Raw genomic sequence first — 26934 nt, 5'->3', positions numbered from 1 at the left:
TATATATATATATATATATATTATAGATCACGTCACACAAGTGTTTGTTACAGATTTAATGTGTGAATTAATTACATTTTAATTAATATAAAGATGAAAGGGTGAGTATAAAATTGAAGGAAAATTGGGTATTAATTAAAAAAAAAATTATAGCTATTATAATACAGCATTTGTTGTAGGGCCTATAGGCAAAATAAGTCTATAATATTGTAGGGCCTTAGGCAAGAAATAAGTCTATAATAGAGCATCTATAATAGGGTTTACAAGCAAAATTCTATAATATTTTATTAATTTAATTTGATATATTTAATATATTTTATCCACTTAATAATTATATAGACATTATTATTTTAAAAAAATGTATATATAGGCCTATTTTGTGTAGAATAATATAATAAATCATAAGAAAGTTTAATTTTAAATTAAAATTTAATTGATTGTTATGGTATTGTTATGTTTTTCACTTATATTTTATTTATTATTTTATTTATTTATTTCTTTTTAAATTAGAGAATAATCAAATAAAATATAATTACAATAAATGGGGGCTTAATTGTAATTAATTTCATCAATTATTCCTTTAATTTAATTCCATTTTAATAATCATGATATTCATTAAATGTTTTGGTTCCTTTGCCATTTCTTTAGATTAAAATATCCTTTAAATTATTATCATTAGACGTTTTTTAAGAATTAATTTTACCATAATTACCATAATTACATTTATTATTTTAAGTGATTCTACTTAAATATCGTAAGTTAATCTCTAATATATTTCCTCTACCATTTCTACCATAACTACAATATATTTACAACTACTCCTTCATTTTATTCTCCTTTAATGGTAAAATTTTATGGTAAAATTCACATTTACCATAAAATTAATCATATAATTCTATTGCCAAGACCTTTAAGACGTAAATTTAAAGCATATACAATACAAATTCCATGAAAATGAACCCAAATTCCTCCTCTTTTTGATGGCGGAACCTCTGAACAACGGCCGTTTCTTTACGTTCCCGTCGATGACCGTTGTTGAGAGGTGTCCGTTATCGCAGGTTGGACTGTATTCCCATTTTAGTTACGCTACTTTCTACGTTAGATAGTGTTTAATGATATTACAGTTTAATTTCTTTTATATTGATAATTATTCTATAGAATTTCAGCATAATATAAACCCTTTAAACCTCTCTATATATATATTATTGAATACCTTTAAAATAATTATAAAATATTTAGGAAATCCTGAGGAGTTTTGTAACAAATCAAACGACATAGTTACAAAACAATTTTCTCGTTTAATTAATGAGAATTACTAAATAACTTTTTAAATATAATTCGAAATGATGTGAGTCACGTCAACATGCTACAATAATGACGCAATTTAATGCGTCATACAAGCACGTGCGAAAAGTCCTCCCTCCATGTTCGTGATATGTTTCGTATTGATGTATGAGTTATGGAAATTTTCGTTAAAAGAGAACATTTCTCTCAATAATCAGTCGATTCATTTGTTTATTAAGCGTATAGAAATATGTGTACGTTCGTGTGTCTGTCTGTATTTAATATTACTAAATCTTTGCATTATTAACGAGTGTTTCTTACTGAATATTTAACGAAATGATAAAATGTTTTACTTCTTAATTAATGTTAAACAAAATCTAATAGTTTCGAATATAATTAAATGAAATTCAGTGGAGCATTATAGCTTCATGGATCCAAGGGGAATTTAAATTTCGGAATCCCATTTACATTATTTGGGCCTTCTAATTCAATTTCTTCAGACATTTTTCTTGGGGGAATATTTTCGTATAAAAGATCGGTTTGAGGCCACCTATTGATGGGGGCCCCAGGCAATTTTCCTATGCCGGATATGTCAGCGCCCTTTCCTCAGTACTTGGTCGCTTCTATTTTGGGCCTGAAGAATCCACAATGGGTATAGAGAGAAAAAAAGGCCTTTTTAGTAATACAACAGGGTAAAAAGAGTAAAAAAAAAAATGAAACATTTTATGCACTTGGGCACGTCAAGGGTGTAAGATTATACACCTCAATTACTTTTACGATTATAATTTTTGTAGAATGGATTCAGGGGAGGACCAAGTGCTCGTTTGTCTTCTTCTGCGGACTCACCTGTGTACCCTATACATACGTGTACATACAGAGACCACGGGTTGCTTGCTATATATATATATATGGCAAGCAATACGTGGAAGGATTCTTCCCAGAAGGACTTTCTACTGGAAATTGTCCGATTTAGGTGGTTACTAACGTGAAGAAAACCCAGAAAACTCCCATGCCCGTTGGCCAAATGCGAACTCACGATCAACTACAAGTATTCAGTGGTTTTATTCACTCGTCCACTGGTGGACACTGAAATATTTACTAGAAATTTTCAAATTGAATCATTGCCATTACTCATAATTTATTCATACTTCATAAAATATTTTTATTCTATTTTTAGCAATAAATTTTCTTTATATAAAAGTTAATATTTTTAATCATTTAAAGCTTAATTTTCTCTCAGTAAAAGTTTATAAATGTCCATCTTGTTTTTCTTGATCATTCGCTCTTCTACAATATCTAGAGCAGTTTTATTACTGTTGAGAGACTTTGCATGAACATCGCAACCGGCATCTAACAGTATTTTCACAATTCTTGTAAAACTACTGTCAACAGAGCACATCAGAGGGGTGTATCCACTTAAGTTCTGCTTATTGATCTCGATTTCTGGATGCTTCAATAATATGGACACACATTCCGTGTAACCTCTTCCTGCTGCAATGTGCAAAGCCGTGTCGCCATTAGGATCTTGAGCATTCACGTCACTTCCTTTATCTAATAATCTTTTTACAATTGTACAAGCATTCTTTTTCGCTGCGTAATGAAGTAGTGTACATTCGAATCGATCCCTTAAACCAGTGTCTACATCGCAATTCAAAATGGCTAAAGCCGTGAGGAAGTTGCCATAATTTATGGCAATGAATAATGGCGTTTCTCCTAAAAAATTTCGAGAATTAACGTCAGGTTTTCCGGATAAAAGAATTTCTACAACTTCTACATCGTCCTTCCTGCTTTTCGCTACGATATGCAATGGAGTGTTGCCCCAAGTGTCCTTCAGATGAAGGTTACATCTCGGCACTAAATCTCTTAGTATGTTCTTGATTTTCTGATGGGAGGTGTTCTTGTTACAACAAAATGCCCTAGTTAATACGTGCAATGGCGTACTATCCGATATTTTATCTTGTACATTGAAATTCGTATTGCGATTATCTAGAAATAATCTGATTATATCGGTGTTCATACTGGTGGGACTCATGCAAATATGTAGAGCTGTAGTTCCTTGGATGTTACATTTGTTTACATCAGCTTGAGCGGATATTAAAGCTTGTACGATGTACACGTAACCTCTTTTAGTCGCTTCTATCAATGGCACTTTATGCGAAAATGATTCTTCAGCATTGGGATCAATTCCGTAATCCAGCATCTCTCTCACTTTGTCGATGTCATTATTACGTATTGCTTCGTGAAATGTTGCCAATTTATGATCCATTTCCACAAAATCTAATTTATTCTGATTGGTTAATGTCAAAACTTGGTTTTTCTTTTTGGAATGCAAGTTTTTCCGATTATCTTCAGAGAGGATTAATGCCATGTCTGTACACGATGACGAACGTGAGATTTCAGACTTGTGGCTTGAAGATGTTTCCTTAAATTCCATGTAAGACATTTCGAGAATTAATCCCACTGCTGGTTTTTGCCGTAGAAGGGACTAGTTACTTGTGAATGCTCTTCAAATGGATCTATAAATTGACGCATATGTTTATTAGAGAACAATGGCGTTCGTAACAATGCCAACAATTAAGAACATTTCAGCATAAAGAAAATTTGTTATGATTTTTTTATATAAACAATGAAACATAATTCATATGAATTATGCATTATGCACTGGCATGAGCATCCGCATAAAATTTTCGGGGAGGTTTAGTTTGGTTTTATTCGTATACGGCATCGAGACACGTGGAGGATGCTTCCAGGAAGTCTTTTATGGGAAATTAATCCTTATTTAGGTGTTACAAACCCGTGAACAAACCCGGAAAAGCCATTGGTGAGGCGCAAACCCACGACCAACTACCAGTGTTCGGTGGTTTTATCCACTGGTGGGCTTCAGGAAGCAAAACTTGGAGACAAATAATTTTTATTTAATTATTTAATTTTAGGGGGTTTTGTCTTGTATCGGGGAGGGCAAATGCCCCGTTTCCTACTCTGCAGATAATGGGTCACTTTGATACGATATTCTATAATCTGCTTGTGAAACCCCTAAAATTAAATAATTAAATAAAATATCATTGATGTAATTATTTGTTTCCAAACTTTGCTCCTTATTGGAAAATTTTGTTGACGATATATGTGCCATGTGCATGATTAGATGGAGAACAATGTAAAACAATGTAAATAAATTCGAAATTGTGTGATTGACCAAGATAAAATTTATCTTATCTCTGATTAGAAAAGCAAAAATAAGAGAAATGTAGCTGCTGTTGCCCTCAACCAATCGGGGTTAAGATAAACATGTTAATAACCAATCATCTTTATCTTATCTCTGATTAGAAAAGCAAAAATAAGAGAAATGTAGCTGCTGTTGCCCTCAACCAATCGGGGTTAAGATAAACATGTTAATAACCAATCATCTTAATGAGTTTAAATATTTAAAATTGATGTCTGATATATCTCAAGGGACGACAAATGTATGTATATATGGATATTGATCTTTCTTATTCTTTGAACAGAATTCTTTCGTGGCCTCTAATAGTCTTTTTTTTCATATTCATCGTGGATTCGGTCACCATTTAACTGATTTTTGGATCATCCTGTAAAGATGACATCAAATTGACGTCATATCTTTAGTTTTACAATGGATAGATCCAAAAATTGACGTCAAATTGACGTCGATTGCTCTACTCCTTGCCCTATCCAATAGAAGAAATACGTATTCAAGTATATATTAACCTTGTATTCTGCTTCTTATTATAATTGTCGGATACAAAATAGAATTAATCATATTTAAATTTAACTTAATTTTTAAGCAGCTTTTAACTCTAATGTCAACATTGTTCATCTTCCAAAAGCTATGAAATGGATTCAAGTATAGTCTATATTAGTGTTTATTAAATTTTTATAATATATGTGTTATTGTTTTGGTAATATAAGTAGTATATTCTTTCTTTGTTCAAACAGAAAATAAATAAGATGGATGAAATAGTTAGAGAAGTGCCGTCCACATTGAAACGTCTTGTAAGAATGGTAATGCGTGGATTCTATAATATTGAACAGGTTATTTTAATGGACATGCTTATAAGAAATCCATGTATGAAAGAAGATGATCTTGTAGACTTGTTGAAATTTGAAAGAAAACAATTAAGAGCAGTAATTGCTCAATTAAAAAATGATAGATTTGTTAAAGTTCGTTTAAGAATGGAGACTGGTCCAGATGGAAAAACTTCTCGTCAGAATTATTATTACATTAATTATAAGGTAATTCTATGAAATATTTTTTCTAATAGTAATAATAATTAATAGCTTAATGTAAGATTTTTCTGTGTGTATATATAGAAATCAAAAAGTATTTAACATTTATAAGTTTTATTTTCAAGATCAAATTATAATAATATATACAGGTAACCCCCGTATAACACGGTAGTTACGTTCCAAAAAATTGCCGTGTTATGCGAAACAAAGAACTAGTACGAAAAGGAGGGTTAGGTTCCAAAAATTAAAAAACATGCTATTATATTTTCATAATTAAGATAAATATCTTTATTAAAATTTTCTTAAGTGTACATATTAATATAAATTAAATAATGTTTTCTTTGTTANTTATTTTTTTTTTATTGTTATTCGGTATGGGGCGCGATGCGACGCGTCAGGTCGCGCTGAGTCACTTCGCGTATTATATATATGCAAATATATATATATACAGTTAAAAAATGCATTAATCAAAATACTTAAACACTTTTTCGTAAATTAAACCTTAAAATAAGTGTTTTAAGTATATTATACAGTGTGTCCCAGAAGTCAATTAACAATTGTAAAGCCTTAATTAAATTACTCGTATTCAAATACTTAATTTTTATTTATTTCTTTATCATGTTTCATCAATTTTATATAAGGAAAGCACATAATTTACGACTCATATTTACAAGTCACCCGGAACACAAAACAAAACACGGTTAACTGACTTTCAAGTCACCCCTTTGTCTAATCTTAAAAAAAAAATGAATAAATTTATTCAATATTTTAATATTTTACTCGATAAAAATAAAGTTTGAAATGTAATTTCCGATATTAAATCGATCACAAGAGGGAAAAAAATCGATAAACATAAAATAAATCGTATTGTTGTCTCCAAGCAACTGTATCTAAGTCTACACCAAAGCAAGGTCAGAGACCCTATCGTGTTGATCGTTACGAATGATTCCCTTAACTTGCCACGCTTTTATATACCTCATAAACCATAAAAACCTCTATAATAAGCGTTAAGAAAGTCGATTCTTTCATTAAACTAGATAAGTATTGGGTCATACACGAGGGGGGGGACATACAACAAATTTAAATACCTAGAAAAATATAAAATAATTAAAGGTAAAAAGGTCATTTATTTATTCTTCTGTATACGAGAAGAATTTTTAAGTATAATATATAATTATTATTATGTTTTATTTATTTATTTATTTATTTAATTCTTAAGTTTAGTCGCTCGTAAGAAGGTATCTGGTATGTTTATTCTCTTATATTTTCAAGGTTATTGTAAAACTTAGCGAAATAATAAATGTATGTCCTATTGTCCTATCGTTCTAGAACCTTGAAAACTTAAATTTTATAATGACACGTTTCACATACATAAAATATTTTCGGAATTACTTAAACCATTCAAGGTAGAACTTAAAAAAAATAATAATAAATTATTTTGCCGACGAAAAAATTGGATTAAATTCTTATTATTTGATTTATCCGCTGGAGAATTTAATAAATTATTTATTTCATATTTTTATTTCTTCGTAAATTATTTATATTAATTATAATTTACTTCGAAAAAATGATCGACCCAATTATGAATTCGAGCGTGCCATCGACATCTAATGATTAGTTCGAATTTGTGACGCTAGGAAGCGTAGTAATCGCTACTGGATCATAAAAACGTGATTCGCTGGTATACTTTTTATTCTTATTTTTTATTATTATTTTTGTCCTTCTAACGAACGTCATAATAACACGTCGCGATGGATATTTAATGGCCATTGAACTATTGAAGAATTTTGAAAATAGGGGTAATGGGTTTTTTTTTTTTTTCTTTTTTGTTCAATGCTTAATATACTTAATTTTGGAGAAGTTGGCGATGAAAATTTGTTTTTTGTGATTAAAAAAGCTTGAATTTTTGCAAAAATTTTGTAAAATTACGTTTAAAACTTTGTTTTTTTTTTTCTTGTCTTTTCCTCCCTAATGGGCACTAAGAAGACCTCCTTTTAAATTCATACCTTAGAGCAGTGTTTCTCAATAGGGGCGATATCGGCCCCATGTGGGCGTTATTCCACGTTGAGGGGGCGATTAGTAACAATTTACATTTTGGGGAAGCGAAAAACAATTTTCTGGGCGATGCAGTAAAACATTACATTAAGAATAATTAGATATTTTATTCGTTATATCGTACAATAATTAAACAAAAAACATTATACTAGTCACTAGTCTATTTAATGTAGTACGAATTTGGCGTTAGCCTTGGCCCTGGGCATCGGAATTTTGAAGTGAAGGAGGCGATACTACGTAACGGTTTTATTGAAGGGGGCGACGATTCGTTAGAGGTTGAGAAACACTGCCTTAGAGCATTCTTGATGGGCACACATTATGAGTGGTTACTCTTAGATGGTCCCATCAATGAGTGACCACTCTTGATGGGCCACTCATGGGTACCCGTCAATAGCCGAATGGATAAAACCACTGAACACTGGTATCACATTATCTGTTGTTAAATCTAAAAAATCTAAACTGGTCGTAGTTTTGCGCCTGTCCACTTGGAGTTTTTCACGTTTGTAACACCTAAATAGGGGCAATTTTCCCATAGAAAGTCATCCCAGTGGCTTTCCCTTTCGGCAGATCGCCCATGTGTCATAGTGTCATAACTAAATAAACTAAATCAAACCTTGCAATGGGTGTGATTAAAAAAAAAGGCTACTCTTAGGGCAATAAGAAGGCTTTTTCTTAATCATAACCATTATGGGATTCGGCTGTGTCCACTGTGTAGCAGCCGGATGGGGTCTGACATATTTGGGTAGACTACCCATGAAAAATTATCAAAATAGAAAATGTCAGAAGTATTCCAGTATATGAAGAGCCGTCAAGAACTTGTATGGAGTTTGGAGGGATAAAGTGGGCCCTTTTATCCCTTAAAGGGTCCCTTTTAGTCATTTGTTTTTTGAATAAAGAAATGCGTAGAATGTTTCTTTATTAATAAAAAAGCAGTCTTACATATTTTATTTTCTGTCAGTAAAAATAACATTAATTTTATAGGGATATGAACAACCCGTAGGTTTTCTCCAGATTCGGGGAAAATTCCCTAACTCCACCTCTCCACGACCCTGAATATCTGAAAAAGTGACGTAAAATTGCTCTAAATAGGGATTTCTAATTTCTTCTTGTTTGTCCACCCCTTTCCAGAGCCGAGTTTACTCGTAAGCTTAATTTAATTAACAAACTAGAGCTTAAGGCCTCATATTTTAAAATATATTTGATGAAAAAAGGGCCTCTTATATGTTGTAGCTTAGGGTCTGTAAGTCTAAATTCATCCTCGCCCACTTTCCAAAATTAAATTTAATTCGCCAACTCCTTTCTACACTGATACAAAATAAGAATAAATTACAAATGGGATCTCTACCGACCCCCAAATGACTTCTAGTAATTTATCGACCCCCCAGATAAATCGATTGATCTCTCGGGGGTCACTATCGATCAGAGTTGAGAACCCTGATCTAAATAAAGTGTAAAAATGTCTGGTGTGTCTGTCCGTCACGCTATACAGTTTTCATGAATTATTTATTACAGAAAAACTTGATTATACTGTATTTTTATACGTATACGATCGAAAATTTATGCCATGTTCTTAAGCCTTTTGTTTTTTTAAAATGGCGGCTTCTTAAATTCGTTACGTACGCGCGGAGGCAACGTCGCGTCACGTCGCGTCTCAGCGCAGGCAGGAGCGTCATTCATTTAAAATATCTTTAACACTTTTTAGTGATATTTAATTAATAATTTAATAGAAAATAGGTAAATTTTACAATTCAATACGGTTTTATTTAATATTATTGTTTTTAAATAATAAAAAAAAAACATTTTTTATTTGAATTCGCACGCGTCGTCGCGCTCAAGTTTTAAAGTTTTTTATATATTTTTTTAAAATTAAAAACGTTTTAATATTTAATGTATTTTTTTATTGAAAAACCATGTTTTTTTAAATTAAATCCTCTGTTAAATGAGGTCAAAAACTATCTCGGTATATCGTTTTTAAATCGATTACTCGCCAACGCGCGCCGCGACGCGATGTCGACGACAGCCTAAAAATGCTAAAAAAATAAATGAAATTCATAAAAAAAAATTGTGTTTTAAAATAAATTAATGCTTAATTATGCAAAGAATATAACATGTCAATTCACGTTTACAATGCAAAAGTATAGAAAAAGTTATAGAGGGCCCCAAAATTTAGTCTTTTATGTAAAACACAATAGGAAAGTGACGTATAGGGCCCCATATTTGCGCCTGCTCAGATAGAGAAGCTACCAACACGTATTGATCTGAGTCCAGCCGTTTATAGAGGGCCCTAAAATTTAGTCTTATACGTAAAACACAATATGAATATAACGTGTAGGGCCCTTTATATATAAAACACAATTGACGGATAGACCCCATATTTATACTTGTTTGGACCCATTCAAAACCTTCTCAACCCCCCCGTTCTTATGGTACTTTATTTAATTTTTTAACTTACCAGTTATTAAATAAGTCAAACCTCGATATAGCGCTCTCCTATACCCGCGCACAGTGCCAATTGTTAAAGGTAAAGTATGATGTACAGGGGCAAGCCACTACTAATTTGAGGTGGAGAACATATATATTAATTAATAATATAAAAAATTTTTTTAATAAAATCTCGTAACAGATGGCGCTACACGTAATTTTAATTATTTTTTGCCGGAAAAGTTACGCAACTCGCTGCTGGATTCTTTTTTATTGAGTGCTGATAAGACGAATAATTAAATTCATTCCAATTTAAAGCTAGAAAGATTTTTTTTAATTTTTTAAATTATTTAATTAATGAAAAAAACATTAAATTTCCCTTTTATTAAACTTTTTAATGTAATTTTCTAATGAAAAACTAACTTTAAAAACTTATTTTTAGATTAATTTTTTTTAAAAATGTCATTATTTAATTCTATTTTTGTAATAACAACTTGGGAATAAAAAAACTTTGAGGACGAATTTTGCTGGGGCCCCACCAACGGGGGGCCTCAAGCCGATCTTTTATAAGAAAAAATTCCCTCTAATAGAAATTCCCCCTCCGAAGAAAAATGTCTGAAGTCAACACTGTACGTGGGGCCCCCTAATTCAAATTCGTCCGGGCCCCATGAAGTTACAATGCGCCACTGAGTAATGCTTTAACTAATGAAGCTCGTTGTAATATAGAAACCACTCTACGCGATTAACTGACTTTTGGGCCACCCTCTATTATGTACTGACTTTAGGGCTACATTATATGTTAAGTATTGATTTTAGGGCCACTCTTTATACTAATAAAATAGATTTTTCTCCATATAGCAAGAGAAATTTTAATTCATACCGCTTTTATACTCAATATAGGGTTTTTCTAGGTCCCAGGCCCGAATCAATGGGCCCTGCTGGCCCTGTCTAGACGTCATTATAAAGTAACACCTGCTTCTATGTAAAATATACGTAATCATTATTAATAAAAAAGCAGTCTTACATATTTTATTTTCTGTCAGTAAAAATAACATTAATTTTATAGGAATATGAACTACCCCTAGGTTTTCTCCAGATTCAGGGAAAAATCCCTAACTCCACCTCTCCACGACCTTGAATATCTGAAAAAGTGACGTAAAATTGCTCTAAATAGGGATTTCTAATTTCTTCTTGTTTGTCCACCCCTTTCCAGAGCCGAGTTTACTCGTAAGCTTAATTTAATTAACAAACTAGAGCTTAAGGCCTCATATTTTAAAATATATTTGATGAAAAAAGGGCCTCTTATATGTTGTAGCTTAGGGTCTGTAAGTCTAAATTCATCCTCGCCCACTTTCCAAAATTAAATTTAATTCGCCAACTCCTTTCTACACTGATACAAAATAAGAATAAATTACAAATGGGATCTCTACCGACCCCCAAATGACTTCTAGTAATTTATCGACCCCCCAGATAAATCGATTGATCTCTCGGGGGTCACTATCGATCAGAGTTGAGAACCCTGATCTAAATAAAGTGTAAAAATGTCTGGTGTGTCTGTCCGTCACGCTATACAGTTTTCATGAATTATTTATTACAGAAAAACTTGATTATACTGTATTTTTATACGTATACGATCGAAAATTTATGCCATGTTCTTAAGCCTTTTGTTTTTTTAAAATGGCGGCTTCTTAAATTCGTTACGTACGCGCGGAGGCAACGTCGCGTCACGTCGCGTCTCAGCGCAGGCAGGAGCGTCATTCATTTAAAATATCTTTAACACTTTTTAGTGATATTTAATTAATAATTTAATAGAAAATAGGTAAATTTTACAATTCAATACGGTTTTATTTAATATTATTGTTTTTAAATAATAAAAAAAAAACATTTTTTATTTGAATTCGCACGCGTCGTCGCGCTCAAGTTTTAAAGTTTTTTATATATTTTTTTAAAATTAAAAACGTTTTAATATTTAATGTATTTTTTTATTGAAAAACCATGTTTTTTTAAATTAAATCCTCTGTTAAATGAGGTCAAAAACTATCTCGGTATATCGTTTTTAAATCGATTACTCGCCAACGCGCGCCGCGACGCGATGTCGACGACAGCCTAAAAATGCTAAAAAAATAAATGAAATTCATAAAAAAAAATTGTGTTTTAAAATAAATTAATGCTTAATTATGCAAAGAATATAACATGTCAATTCACGTTTACAATGCAAAAGTATAGAAAAAGTTATAGAGGGCCCCAAAATTTTGTCTTTTATGTAAAACACAATAGGAAAGTGACGTATAGGGCCCCATATTTGCGCCTGCTCAGATAGAGAAGCTACCAACACGTATTGATCTGAGTCCAGCCGTTTATAGAGGGCCCTAAAATTTAGTCTTATACGTAAAACACAATATGAATATAACGTGTAGGGCCCTTTATATATAAAACACAATTGACGGATAGACCCCATATTTATACTTGTTTGGACCCATTCAAAACCTTCTCAACCCCCCCGTTCTTATGGTACTTTATTTAATTTTTTAACTTACCAGTTATTAAATAAGTCAAACCTCGATATAGCGCTCTCCTATACCCGCGCACAGTGCCAATTGTTAAAGGTAAAGTATGATGTACAGGGGCAAGCCACTACTAATTTGAGGTGGAGAACATATATATTAATTAATAATATAAAAAATTTTTTTAATAAAATCTCGTAACAGATGGCGCTACACGTAATTTTAATTATTTTTTGCCGGAAAAGTTACGCAACTCGCTGCTGGATTCTTTTTTATTGAGTGCTGATAAGACGAATAATTAAATTCATTCCAATTTAAAGCTAGAAAGATTTTTTTTAATTTTTTAAATTATTTAATTAATGAAAAAACATTAAATTTCTCTTTCATTAAACTTTTTAATGTAATTTTCTAATGAAAAACTAACTTTAAAAACTTATTTTTAGATTAATTTTTTTTAAAAATGTCATTATTTAATTCTATTTTTGTAATAACAACTTGGGAATAAAAAAACTTTGAGGACGAATTTTGCTGGGGCCCCACCAACGGGGGGCCTCAAGCCGATCTTTTATAAGAAAAAATTCCCTCTAATAGAAATTCCCCCTCCGAAGAAAAATGTCTGAAGTCAACACTGTACGTGGGGCCCCCTAATTCAAATTCGTCCGGGCCCCATGAAGTTACAATGCGCCACTGAGTAATGCTTTAACTAATGAAGCTCGTTGTAATATAGAAACCACTCTACGCGATTAACTGACTTTTGGGCCACCCTCTATTATGTACTGACTTTAGGGCTACATTATATGTTAAGTATTGATTTTAGGGCCACTCTTTATACTAATAAAATAGATTTTTCTCCATATAGCAAGAGAAATTTTAATTCATACCGCTTTTATACTCAATATAGGGTTTTTCTAGGTCCCAGGCCCGAATCAATGGGCCCTGCTGGCCCTGTCTAGACGTCATTATAAAGTAACACCTGCTTCTATGTAAAATATACGTAATCATTATCAGGAATTCATGACAAGTTCATTGATAACGTTATCAAGATTCAGTAACGAAAACAATGTCAATAATTAAAGTAATATATTTGAAATTTAATTATAATTAAATATAATTAAGCTAATTAAAATATATTATAATATTGAAATCAAATTAACAGTAATTAATTGAATACAGCAAAACCTGCGTAAACCGGAATCACACGGTGCCGAATATTTTTTCCGGTTTGGCAGGTTTCCGTTTTAAATAGGTTTTATTATATCTATGTTTTAAAAAAAAACCTGTTCAAAACGGAACCTTAATAAAACGGAAACCTGCTTAAAACGGAAAAAATTCTTCGAAACGGAATAATTACAGTAAAACCCGTGTAAACCAGATTCGTACTGTACCCGATATTTGTCAAGTTTCCGTTTTAAACAGGTTTTTAAACAGACAAATCGCTGCGATTTAAAGAATTATTCTCGTTTAGGCAGGTTTCCGTTCTAATAAGGTTCCGTTTTGAACAGGTTTTGACGGAAACCTGTTAAAGATGGAAACCTGTCAAACTGGAAAAAAATATTCGATACTGTGAGAGCCCGGTTTGTACAGGTTTTACTGTAATTGTTCCGTTTCGAAGAATTTTTCCGTTGTATTCAGGTTCCGTTTTGGACAAGTTTCACTGTATTCATTAAGCATAATAAAATTAAACCTGATTTATTTATTGATATACTTTTCTATTCATTTATTTATCACCTATTTACAAAATGTAAGGGCCAAAGTCTTTAAATTTCCATATCTAGTCTCGATTTTCATCTAATTCTCAAGATTAATGAAGGACAAACGGACGGACAACGGTAGGAATCTACAGGTCTACAATTAGATAAATACAACCCAATAATATAATACAATAAAACCTGTGTAAACCGGAATCGCACGGTATCGAATATTTTTCTGGTTTGGCAGATTTCCGTTTTGGACAGGTTTTACTATATTCAAATAATTTTAAGTTTAAATAATGTTTAACACGTACAGTACTTATCTATACGAAAGGTTTCTCAATGATTTGTAATATTTAATTAGTAAATTATAACCAGAAAAATTCTTATCTTGTTTATATAAATACCTTTGTTAACGAAAAATTACCTGTTTTTATTATAAGATAAGGGGGGAAAAAAGGCAAGTACAGTATATTAATATAAAAATTCTTATCAAAAATTGAAGAAGATATCTGTAAATAGGTCACTCCTGATGTGTTGTCCTACTTTAACAGTTTAATACGAATTTAATTTTATTATCTTTAAACATTTGATGAAGGTGTAAGCGAAACCTTCAATGATTTTATCTAATCAAACTCTTACGTCAATAACGTGTTAAATTACTCTAGAATATAGCTTCGATGCTGTTCCATCTTCTAATATTACTCGCATGTGTGCTATAGAACACGAACCAATGTAAATTTTCGAAAGTTTTAACTTTCCACCATCCCCTATTGAATTTAAAGGCACGATTTTACAAATTAATTTTAAAGCATTGCTTATACTGAGAATATAACGTATATATGTATGTAGTTTTCAACATAAATGGACACTTGGATTTAATACGGTGGTATTAAATCACATTAATGTGTGTACGTGCGTATATGTTTACAATATACAGCTAATATACATAGTAGGATGGGGAGGATGGGCAGGAAACGTACCATAGGAGACCAATAACTTTTATGTATTGTTTCTAGATTTTTATTGTGTATAGGTGGATAAACATATATATTACAGTTTGACGTATGTATTATTTATTAAAATATTGCAACATGTATGTAAAAACTTGTGTAAATTACAAATATAAGCATTTAAAATAATGTGTATGTTACAACACGCGTGAAAAATGTGTATATTACGCTCGTATTTATTCATTATTTGAAAGAAATATGTACATTACAACACGTGCGAAAAGATTTCACCACGTGTTTTCGAATAAATGTGTAAATTACCGAACGAAACGAACGCATTATTAATTTTAATGTGTAAATTACATGAAATTTACTTCGAAATTTACACATTTTTTTTCGTGTATTCGAAATATACACATTATTACGAATTTGTCAATTACAAGAACACGTGTTTGCAACGTACACATTTACAATTATTAAACGACGGGATGCTTCTCCTTCGAACAAACGAAGACCGAATCAACAGCATGGCGTCTGGATATGACGCCATCTTGCCTTCTTACCCCGTCAACGACATGGACCGACCCGACTCGTCGCCGCCGATCGATCCACCTCAACGCTGCGCGGAGTGTGACGTCACAGTCACGAAATTGGTGCTGCGAGTAGCGAGGACGGCGGTGAGAGGATTTGGTTGCTTTACGTTATGTTCCAATTTCGCTTTCTTGTCGTAGCATCGCTTCCACTAACGTAGGCCAGTAGGGGTGAGTTATCTACAGTTTATTAATTCTCTTATTCCTCCCGTGTGACGTATTGTTACAATTAAAATTCTCGTCCCCCTTTCTGCCCGCCGGTATCTTTTTTTTTTTTAATTATGTAAATCGTACATCAAACGCGCGTGCTGCAGTCGAAAATGGGGGTTTTATTATAACTCGATCCATCTGTTACCAAATTCGAGAGGGGGGAAGCGAATTATAACGTGGGCAATTGTTATTGACAGATCGGTGAAAGCGGAAGGTATTGCTAGTGATTCCGGCAATTGGCATCTTCCTCTTCCGTACATTCGGGTTATCTCTGTGTACCATTTATCATAGGGTGCCACAATTAACTCTTCGTATGTATTGCTACTCGGTTCGATTTCAATTACTCCATCTAACCCCTGTGTAAAGTAATTAATTCTTGTTTAATTATCCTTTAATCCCCTTTAAAAAAAAGGCAAACAATTGATATAAAAAACCGGGTTTCTTTTTTAATTATGTTCTTCTGCCTTGATTTATATCTGTGTATCGTGATTGTACAACGTGCGAGCACCTTACGTAGAAGCGATAGTATTAAGTGGTTGCATGATATCGTAACAGGTGTGTTCTAATCAATGAAAGTATTGTTCTACCGTTAATGAATACACTCTGTATGATATTTATAGTTATAATGATTTCTGAACTTTTTATAAGTAGGTAACTTACTTAATTATGTTTATAATGTGAATAAAATATGTATTTTTTTTAATATGAAAAATGCGCGCGTATGCGTACGTAATTATGTATATTTAATGCTTTAATATATAAATATGCTAGTAGGCATTTAATGAATGAAATTATATGTAAAATTTGTGTATTACAAGTGAAACAGACATTCTGAGTCAATTCTGTGTATTCAAATGTAACAGACACATTTAAATGTGTATATTACAAGTGAAATAGACATTCTGTGTATTCAAATGTAACAGACACATTTAAATGTGTATATTACAAGTGAAACAGACATTCTGTGTATTCAAATGTAACAGACACATTTAAATGTGTATATTACAAGTGAAACAGACATTCTGTGTATTTAAATGTAATATACACTTTTACACGTGTACGTCACAGTTGTAATAGATGAATTTTCGATATTTATTAACAGTAATGTGTATATTTCACTCTAAAGTACACGTGACTTTGAAACTTACACATTTATGTGATAATAATGTAAATTATTACATAAAGGCGTAATTTAACATCAAATTGAGTAATTAAAATTGTTTTTTTCTTCCTTGTTATCTATTAATTAATTTCTGATTTCGTGACGACTAAATTACAGGAGGGAAACTATGTAAGGGGGAAAAAAGGCAAGTACAGTATATTAATATAAAAATTCTTATCAAAAATTGAAGAAGATATCTGTAAATAGGTCACTCCTGATGTGTTGTCCNAATTCTTCACAAAATTTGAAAAATACCTCAAAATAAAGTTTTAAAAATAGAAAATTGTTCTGGCGTACGTCAACTCTCTTATACTGTTTATATTGAACCTCTTAAATGGGAAATTTAATGTTTAACACGTACAAAACTCATCTGTCGACAGTAATTAAGTGTTTTTAATCAATTTTTTTACCAGAATTTATCATTTATTTTATAGTTTAAGCGGTGATTTCACCCTCTTTAACACGGGGGTGTTGCAATGAAATAACATTTTTTTTTTTTTTTTTTTTTGTTTTACTCGTAAACGTTCAAACTTTCAAAGAAATCGATAAAAGTATATTTTTAAATTCTTACAAAATAATTTTAAAATTATATTTAGAGCGTGAAAATGAAGTTCGATGATTGTTTTAAGCTAAAGTAAAGTTTAACGATCGTTAAACTACCGTCGAATGGCTCGAACTGGATTGGGCTTCCTGCAATAAAAAAAATTTATCATCAACTAATTTAATTTTAGGAAAGAAATTGATGTAAAGTGCCGAGTTTAATTAGTAGCCGAGTTTTAAAAATTGATAAAAATGAGGCATTTGTACGTAAACGTACAAAGCTTGTATGACGAGGCTCAAATAGCCTATTGTACTTACTGCAGCTTAGAGCCTCAAACAGGCTCACACTATTACACTTCATACTGCAAGTCTACATACTGTAAAGCTCGAATTTAGGGCCTCAAACTATTACACTACAGCTTTATACTGTAAGAGATACTACACTTCAGGAATTCACAGTAAGCAGCTCTGACTTAAGGCCTCATTCTAGGGCCTCATATTTCTTAGAATCTTAATTTTTTTTTAATTTAAAATGATTTGATATACCGAAAGGTTCTCATATGTCGAGCTTAGTGTATAATTAACGCGATTTTTTTAGTGTGAAATTAGTACAGTTGTACGCTCGAATGTAATTGTAACTGCAAAGTTTGACCTTCTTTTTTTTTNCAGATATATAGCCAACACACAAAAAATCAAAAATTATTCACCTTTAAAGTGCAATAAATGTCATAATGATTTTCTTCATAATCAATGAACTATGTTAAAAATATTGCTTACAAAAGGAAAAGATATTTATTTGCACCATTTATAGCAAATCATTTATATATATATTTATATATATACATATATATTTTTTTATTCTTAATGTTTGTACTTTTACGTAGCGTGAAATATTTTTTTTTATTACTTCGGGTGTTACGCTTAGTTACGTTTTAATGCAGTTGTTTATAGGATTATACACGTATTTTAAAATATGTAACAGAAAAAAAAATGATTTTAATTTATGGAATTAAATAATTTAGTTTCTTGGTTTGTAAATGCTATTTTTATTACATGAGTACTTATTAAAACAAGTACATGTGGTCCAATGATTTTGTACTGATGTCAATGACTTTGTAGTAAGAAGAACATGTAAAGTTTTTTACCTTTATAGAATGTTACATCTTCCCTCAGGAGATTATTCACCGTCGTTGAGACAATAACATAATGAGAATCGTATAATTTCTAGGCACAGAATAGGTTAAAAATCCTTCCCTCTCGAGCTACTAACTTCTAAAGAATTTGTATGTTTTAATATAATAAATACTATAAAAATATCCGATTATTACATATATTTAAATACGGGCCCCGATATAGAGGAAGCCAGCGGGGCCATTTAGCTGGGCCCCCTCTGTCTGAACTAAACATATATGAAATTTTGGGCCCTCTCTCGATCTGGATGTGTTGGAGGTTTCTTGAATGGGTCACAAAAATTTAGTGATAAAAACTCCCCTGGGATAAATATATATATATATATATAGGGCCTGAGAGAAATCACATATATACAAGGCCTGTTGCTCTGTGACACTCCTTTCGGGCCTTTTCTGTATATTGTTAACCTAAATATTATCAAATTAGATGTATAAATTATATAATATTTCAAGATACCAGGATTAGGCTAATTTGCTGAATCCATTTATATTTAGGGCCTGAGAGAGAGATAAAAAGGGGCCCTGCTTCATTTCACTTTGAGGTCCTAATACATGTACTGTACATTATTTAGTATTTGATGAGTTTCATCAATTATTTTTTACGTCAGACTAAACTCTTCAAAACAGACATACAATCGAACCTCCGATAACGGCCACCTGCCAACGACGACCACTTAAACTGAGCCCATTCTTACAGGAACGTTTCTTTTTTAAAATGCGTACAAAATAACTTTCGAACAACGGCCATTTTTTTAATATCCTCACCAGTGTCCGTTGTTCAGAGGTTCGACTGTATATAATCTAAAAAAAAATGTATAAATATATAATTAAATTTTAAAATTTTGCAGAAGGGAACGGATTACGGAGATTATAATTGCGTGTTTTTAACAATAAAACGAGTGTTATTCTATAGAAAATTCGAATTTTTAAGTCCCATACACGGGTTAAACCCGTGGAATAACAATAAATAAACGGCACTAACGCCCAAGAAAGGTAATCCTCTCTGTATTACGTCACACGAACCTAACAATTAGGCTGGTTATTGTGATGTATGCACCGCACTAAACATAGCAAAAAGGGCGATTTCCCTGTTGACAATCCTGTACAACAGTATTGTACAGGACGACGACCTTTCCTTCTAACGGTATTCGAGTGGAACTATACGCTAGGAAAGGAGTCACGTGACGATTTCAACACCGCTTCAGCTCGTCTTCGATTGTTATCAAATTATCGCCCGGTCACGCCGTATTTTTCTTCTACAACAATCGATGTTAACACGTGAACGTTAGTGGAGATAAGTGTCATTTTGTTTCCAAGAAGGTAAAAACATTTCTTAAAGATGTCGATGATTTTGGAAGGCTGCCAATACCGCCGCTGACGTCACCGCTCGTCCTCCCGTCGTCATGGCAACCTGCACAGTGGAGGATGGTGGTCACATCCTACGGAGAGTGCGCTCAAAATACATTTTGAATTATTGCTATCGCTTCCTTTCTGCAGGGAACAGATTGTGTGCGAGTCTGTACAAAAATTCCCGATAAAATAAATTAATAAATTGATATTTAAAAAAAAAAAAGAAAAACTTTATTCCCTTCTCTGTTCTCGGAAATTGTTGTTATCCGTTCTACATAAGCTGAACAAATCAGATGAATAAACACGCTTATTTAAACATTCTTCTAGTGTTCTACTTCTGTACATCTGTATTTTTCTGTCTCTAAATTTATTTTTCTGTTTCCCGGTATATTCGATAAGGAAATTAATTTCTAGGAATGGCCAATGTAGCAGTATCGATGGTTGTTTGCCTGTAAGGTCGACGTGCCTTGCGGGGAAGCCCACCTATAAAGTGTTTGTGGGATTTTTCGTATGAGTTTCTTCTATTTTTAGTTTCCACATCGTCGAAATTTTTAGTTTTTTTTGTCTAGAATATATAAAAGTAGTTTCCTATACGAGTTATATATGTCAATAATAGAATTATAACATTAACTTTGGCACCTCGATGATGCACTGTTCTCATTACAGAATAGGGTTTTATAGTGTATTAAAGGAATTAATGTCTAATTAGGAGGATTTTTATGATGCGTATAGCTTGAGAAGTGTTTTGCAGTTCGTCGGAATACAAATGTAAATGTGTTGGAAGGAATTTTCCTGTAGTTTCTAGGAAAAAATAAATAAACTAGCAACGAGTTGCTCAACTTTCCCGGAACATTTAAAAATGAGTGTGTAGAGCCATCTGTTATTATATTATTAAAAAATATAAAAATCTTTAATTCTTATAAAACGGCAAAAAGCTTAATTTTGAGGGATACCTCAAAATAAAGTTTTAAAAATAGAAAATTGTTCTGGCGTACGTCAACTCTCTTATACTGTTTATATTGAACCTCTTAAATGGGAAATTTAATGTTTAACACGTACAAAACTCATCTGTCGACAGTAATTAAGTGTTTTTAATCAATTTTTTTACCAGAATTTATCATTTATTTTATAGTTTAAGCGGTGATTTCACCCTCTTTAACACGGGGGTGTTGCAATGAAATAACATTTTTTTTTTTTGTTTTGTTTTACTCGTAAACGTTCAAACTTTCAAAGAAATCGATAAAAGTATATTTTTAAATTNTTAAATAATCCCCGAAAGACAAAGGAATCCGGATGAAGTTGTCTTCATAAAGATCGCTTCATCCAGGTACATCTTTCCTTTCCAGTTCAATTGTTTCTGTCCTATACGATTTGTTTTCTAACAAAAAGAAAATCCGAACCTCACTTAAAATCCTGACGTCATTCCTTATCTTCCGTTTCCTTTCTAAATCCGTACTTTAAAAGATTGGGTTCGGTTCCCAATGGGGACTAAACATAGTTTTTCTATCAAGTTACAATTGATAAGCGAGACAATTTGTCTTCAAAAAAACATGAATTTATCTGTCTTCTCCGAGTTTAAAGCTTAAAATGTTTCAAGTTTTTAAGGCTTTCCCCCTTCTAAATTAAATAAAATTTAAAAAGAAAAAAAAGTCATTTTATCAGCTCCTATAAGCTAAGAACTCGTTAAAAATGAATTAAACATACGTTCTTGCTGCTATATTTTCCTCATATTTTAACATATAAACAATTAAATTATCCTTGAAAGGAATACGTTGGTGGTATTCCAGATTAAAATCAATAATTAAAACGATCATTAACTTATTCACGTAGGCTTTATATTAATTCTTTCTCATTTATTTATTTATTTATGCTGTTGATTAATACTATGTTTCTAATTCTAGAATTAATTAAATTTTTATGATATTTCTACATTTATAAAAGCTTTTTTTTAATCCTCGTTTTTGTGCAGAATTAATGAAATGAGAGTTGCGCTACAGGAAACAATATGGCGTCGTATCACGGTAACGAAAAGTAACTTTTTTTTTTTTCGGAATTTACAAAATATTTAAAAAAATTTTAATTTAAATATTAAAAATTAAATTATACGTTTATAAATGTTTATATTTAATCTGAAAATAATTAAGTTTTAAAGCTTAAAGTATAAATTTACTTTTTTTGGGGGGTTTAAATAAATAAAATTTATTGATTTTTAAAATAAATTTGAAGGAGGATTTATATATATATATATATTGGCGACGACCTTGAGTCTCCTCAACATTCGATCTGTTTGGCTTCAGAAATAGATTCATTAATGCCATGAAATATGAAAAAGTATGAGACTTTGCGTGAATCACGTGGTTGGTTCATGAAGGGAAAAAAAATCGAATTTTAATTATTTATTCGCAATTTTATAGCATTTAATTATAATTTTAAACGATTTTTTTCTCTATTTTAATCCCTTTTTACTTCCAATTAACAAATTTTATTTATTATCGCGTTTTAAAAATATTTTTATACTTTTCCGGAAAATATTTGTCGCTTCCGAGGTATCCGCCATATTGCTTCCAGTCGCGTAGACTTAAAAACTTTATTATAACGTGGTAGAATTGGAATAAAAACAAAAAAATTAGTGTATTAAATATTAATTATCGCTTAAATATATTTCAAGTAATATTTCTGGATTTTTTTTTTCTGTTTGAAATAGATCGATAGTTTCGAAATAATTACGTTTTTTAAGGCGCGACGTCGCGTTAAAGCACGATTTAAATATGTCAGAAAGAAGTTATCAATTATAATTTTTATAAATATTCATAAATTTTATATGTAACATGATTAAAAGTAATAATTTTATTGTTTTAAATCAACTTGATTTAGTTTTAATTGATTTAATAAGCGAAGTAAAGCGATAGATCGCGTGTGGAATCGTCGTTTTTTTAGACAATCGAAGTTTAAAAAATAAATATTTCTTAGAAGAAAATATCATTAAAAACAAAACAAAATTCGATGAATAATAAATTAAGAAATAGACATTTATTGAGAAAGAAAAATGTATCCTTATTTACTACCTTTTTTTTTTAATGAGAAATTGAATGTAAAATCAAGAAATTTGAATATTTTTAATTCAGAAAGTACCACCAACCCATATAAAAAGCTCGTAAGATGAATAAAAATGGCAAAAATTTTAAGAAAATCTACTTGAAGATTTAAAAGATTCATTCAAGTTTTACGGACCCAAAAATGCTTGTTTTTTTTCGATTCTTCACACCCAAAATTGCTTATTTGTTCGATTCTTTGGACCCAAAAATGCTTGTTTTTTAGATTCTTTAGACCCAAAAATGCTTGTTTTTAGATTCTTTAGACCTAAAAATGCATTGTTTGTTCGATTCTTCACACCCAAAATGTTTTCTCGTAGAAATCTTGCAGATCCAGTCGTGTAGATTGTCATACAAATCCAAACCTTGCCTTGAATTTCTTAGTTATAACTTCCTTTTTCATCATTAATTAATGATAAGTTTTAAATTTGTTTCCTTATTTAAAATTAAAAATATATAATATACAGTATATATATTATATTTTATAGTAATTCATATAATTGTCATAATAATAGCTAGATTAGCAATACAATAATTACTTTATTGAAGATTTTACAAAGTGCGAATCGAGTTTTAACATATTTTTATGTAACTTTGTCTGATTTTTATCTTCAGAAAAATCGTATAAATCTAACTAATTTCTTACTTGATCTGTAAACAAGAAAAATATAAAAAATAAAAGCAAGAGTAGCTATTTTGCAATAAGCGGATGACTCAAACGATTATCGTCACGAATTACTTATGTATAGATGTGACAAGGAAAAAAGACTACGACAAAGTAGTAGCATTAACATTAAGGAAATTCGTGATGCTTAATAATTTCCAGAAGTTAATTCCTGGAAGAAAATATATTAGGATAAGTCCTCAAATCGTCATTGAAGTGCTCTGAAGTCAAATCGCTTTGCTTTCTAATTTATTGATGAAATTATGAAATTTTTATGAAGTTATTCGAAAGTTTTATTATTTTTTTATTCATTTAACACCTTAGGTCTTCAGCCATACACGTTTTTAGTATAGAAACAATGATAGATACGAAGCAGAGTGCGTTTACCGCTTCAGAAAATTGATTTTCTTGGTAACGTATTGCAAACTCCACCGTTATTTTTCTTGTAATTTTTTTTAAATTTAATATCAAATTCAAGTTTTTTTTTATTCGTTAAAAAAATATTTCTGACGTGAAATTTAATAATGAATTTTTTTTTCTCTCTGAACGCCCACGTATTTACACGAATGCATATGATGTCAGAGTAACTTTTCTTAATCTCACACTATATAACCGGACAGACACCAAGGTGAAATGACGTCAAAGTTACAAGAGAAATTGCAGTTTTAATTATTAAAATAAAAAATCTTTAAAGAATTATGAAGTTTCTTTTTTTTTCTATGCGACTCCATCGAATTTAAATTTGGTTTTCCCATATTCTTAATGATTTCTTATGGATTTATTCTTATCCAATTAGTTTGGATTTTTATAGTTAATAGAAAATTAGAGAGCGAAATTAATTAAAAATTTTTAAATGTAATTATATTCGCGTCACGATATTTAAGGCCTTGTTTTAGTTGTATTTATGCCATCAGATCGGACTAATTAAAGATGACATTTTGAGGTAACCTTAAATGAGTGGTTCATTTCTTTACCAGATATCATTTACTTGTATTACTATAAAAAAAAAATCACCCTCTAGTTGAGGTTTTCGACGATAGGTGGCAGCACTAATCTAAACGTTTTGTTACGTCTCAATTGATTTATTTCGTATTACATTGATTGCTTGTACGCCATTTTTTATGCAAAAAGCATATACAGGCTTAAATGAAATTTTTGGGTACTGTCGGTCGAAACCCAACACTATCTAAAAGCTTGTACAATATCACGTGATCTATATGGGTTACATTTTTACATAAACTTATACAATAGGAGATCTCGCTAGTTAACACGTACAGTACCTCACTGGCGCGTTATAGCTTCATGGGACCCAGGCGAATTTGAATTAGGATGTCCCAATTAACACGTACAGTACCTCACTGGCGCGTTATAGCTTCATGGTACCCAGGCGAATTTGAATTAGGATGCCCCAAGTACGGCGTTGGCTTCAGACATTTTTCTTCAAGGAAATGTTTTAAGAAATATTTTCTTATAAAAGATTGGTTTGGAGTCCCAGACAATTGCCCATGGTATAACGCGCCACTTATATGCCCAGCGTCTCGCGCAATTTACAATCCCGCTACTCCATAGGATCTATGTTTTGAATCACATAAATTACACAAATATATATGTAAATATTATTAAATTTCGATTTAAAAAATTTACGTGTAGGCGTAAATCAACTTCACTGTTGAAGGTTTGTTGTTTGTATATTGTATTCCATTATCGAAGTTCGTTTGTATCCTGTTTTTAATAAACATCATTGTTTTCCAGGTATTAAAACTACTATTTTTTTTCTAATTTAACATAAATGATAATATCGTGACACGCTGAGCAAAATTACTTAGAAACTTATTTTTTATTCTTCATTACAGTAGCAATTCTTAAGTAATTTAACCTTGAAGCTCTCACGACTTCATAAATACTTCTCTTTACTTATTTATTATTATTAATCTATAATATCGTAAAATACAGTTATAAACTAATAACCTATCTAATTTTCGAAAGAAAGGTAAAAACAGTGTGATTATTTGTTTATTTTAAGTTACATCTTGTATTTAAGTTTTTGGCTTTCTTAATTGGATAGTTTGAATTTTTGAAAACGATTAAAATAATCGTATTGGATGATTCAAATTTTTAAATAAATAAATAACCGTCTTATTGGATAATTCGAATTTTTAAATAGATTTTTGTTTATAGTAATTTTTTAATAAATAAAAAATCATCTACGTAAGCCGCTAATTGACATGTTTATAATTAAAATGCCTGGAGCATAGTTCTTACGCATATTTTTTCGTTTTATAAAGGAAAAAAAACAATAATGATATATTACTATAATAATTCGCGAAAATCTTTAATTTTACGGATTAACCGCGTTTTTTCCTACAAAAGAAAACAAAATAAAAAGAGAAAATCTTCAACATGACGGAATGTTGCCACCCTTGTTCTACAACCTTCTGTCAATGGTTATCCTTGCACCCCACTTCGACCTCTTTTCACCGGTTCAAAGGTCATCTGACCGAAAAGAGGTCCGCCCGCTTATTTTCACCTCATCACGCCAAACGTGACAAAGAGTTTACGCCTTCGAGTTGACTTATCCTTGTACCAACTAGACGTGTGTCTTGTTGGTTTATGCGCTTAAACGAGCGCCAAACAACATTTAAAATATTGTTCCAGCTCTCATTGTTTGTCTCGTGTGACAGATTGAACGGATCGTGTTCGCAATGAAAGTGTTGACGGAGCTTTACGTAAGTAACTTGTCTGTAATACTGTTATTCTGCGCCATTAACTTTCTATATATTGAAGCAGGAGTGTCATTTTTTTTATTGAATTGTTCTTTGTTCTTCGTGTAAGGAGCTTTGCAGTAGGGGCCTCTTTTTATAAAGTCATTACCGGTTCTTTCAGGCCCACAATGAGGGACGAAATCCGACATATCCGAATCACCCCCGAGAAATTCCTGGGGTTCTTTTAAATGTAATTTACTAAAAATGACAATTTATGAAATTAA

At 31.3% G+C, this 26934-nt stretch overlaps 2 protein-coding genes across 4 annotated transcripts in view; one reads left to right on the top strand and one right to left on the bottom strand.

Annotated features, from left to right (window-relative positions):
- LOC111618181 (tripartite motif-containing protein 2-like) overlaps positions 1-26934 on the top strand; it is a 59193-nt gene that overhangs the window by 15846 nt on the left and 16413 nt on the right. The window contains exon 1 of one of the 3 annotated variants that reach the window (XM_023359649.1): positions 15672-15911. The exons of 1 other annotated variant lie outside the window; for it this stretch is intronic. Coding sequence is in view for 1 of the 2 variants with exons in the window: in XM_023359646.1 (XP_023215414.1) it covers positions 26651-26674 (24 nt within the window). In the remaining variant the exon portion in view is untranslated. Of the gene's footprint in view, positions 1-15671; positions 15912-26595; positions 26675-26934 lie in introns of those variants that run through there. One more of the 3 variants, XM_023359646.1, reaches the window with a different exon arrangement.
- Positions 2480-3875, bottom strand: LOC111618183 (ankyrin-1-like). Its single transcript, XM_023359652.1, has one exon. It carries the CDS (start codon positions 3725-3727, stop codon positions 2510-2512), a length of 1218 nt encoding a protein of 405 aa, XP_023215420.1. The 5' UTR covers positions 3728-3875; the 3' UTR covers positions 2480-2509.

This window comes from Centruroides sculpturatus, unplaced genomic scaffold (assembly GCF_000671375.1).
Source record: "Centruroides sculpturatus isolate CEXI.00-Female unplaced genomic scaffold, Cexi_2.0 scaffold257, whole genome shotgun sequence".
NCBI classification, from domain to species: Eukaryota; Metazoa; Arthropoda; class Arachnida; order Scorpiones; family Buthidae; genus Centruroides; species Centruroides sculpturatus.
Note: the sequence above shows the minus strand (reverse complement) of the source record. Positions and strands in the feature narration are given on the sequence as shown.

Excerpts from the sequence above, each read along its gene's own strand:
- LOC111618183 (XM_023359652.1), bottom strand. The coding sequence starts at position 3,727 with ATGTCTTACATGGAATTTAAGGAAACATCTTCAAGCCACAAGTCTGAA.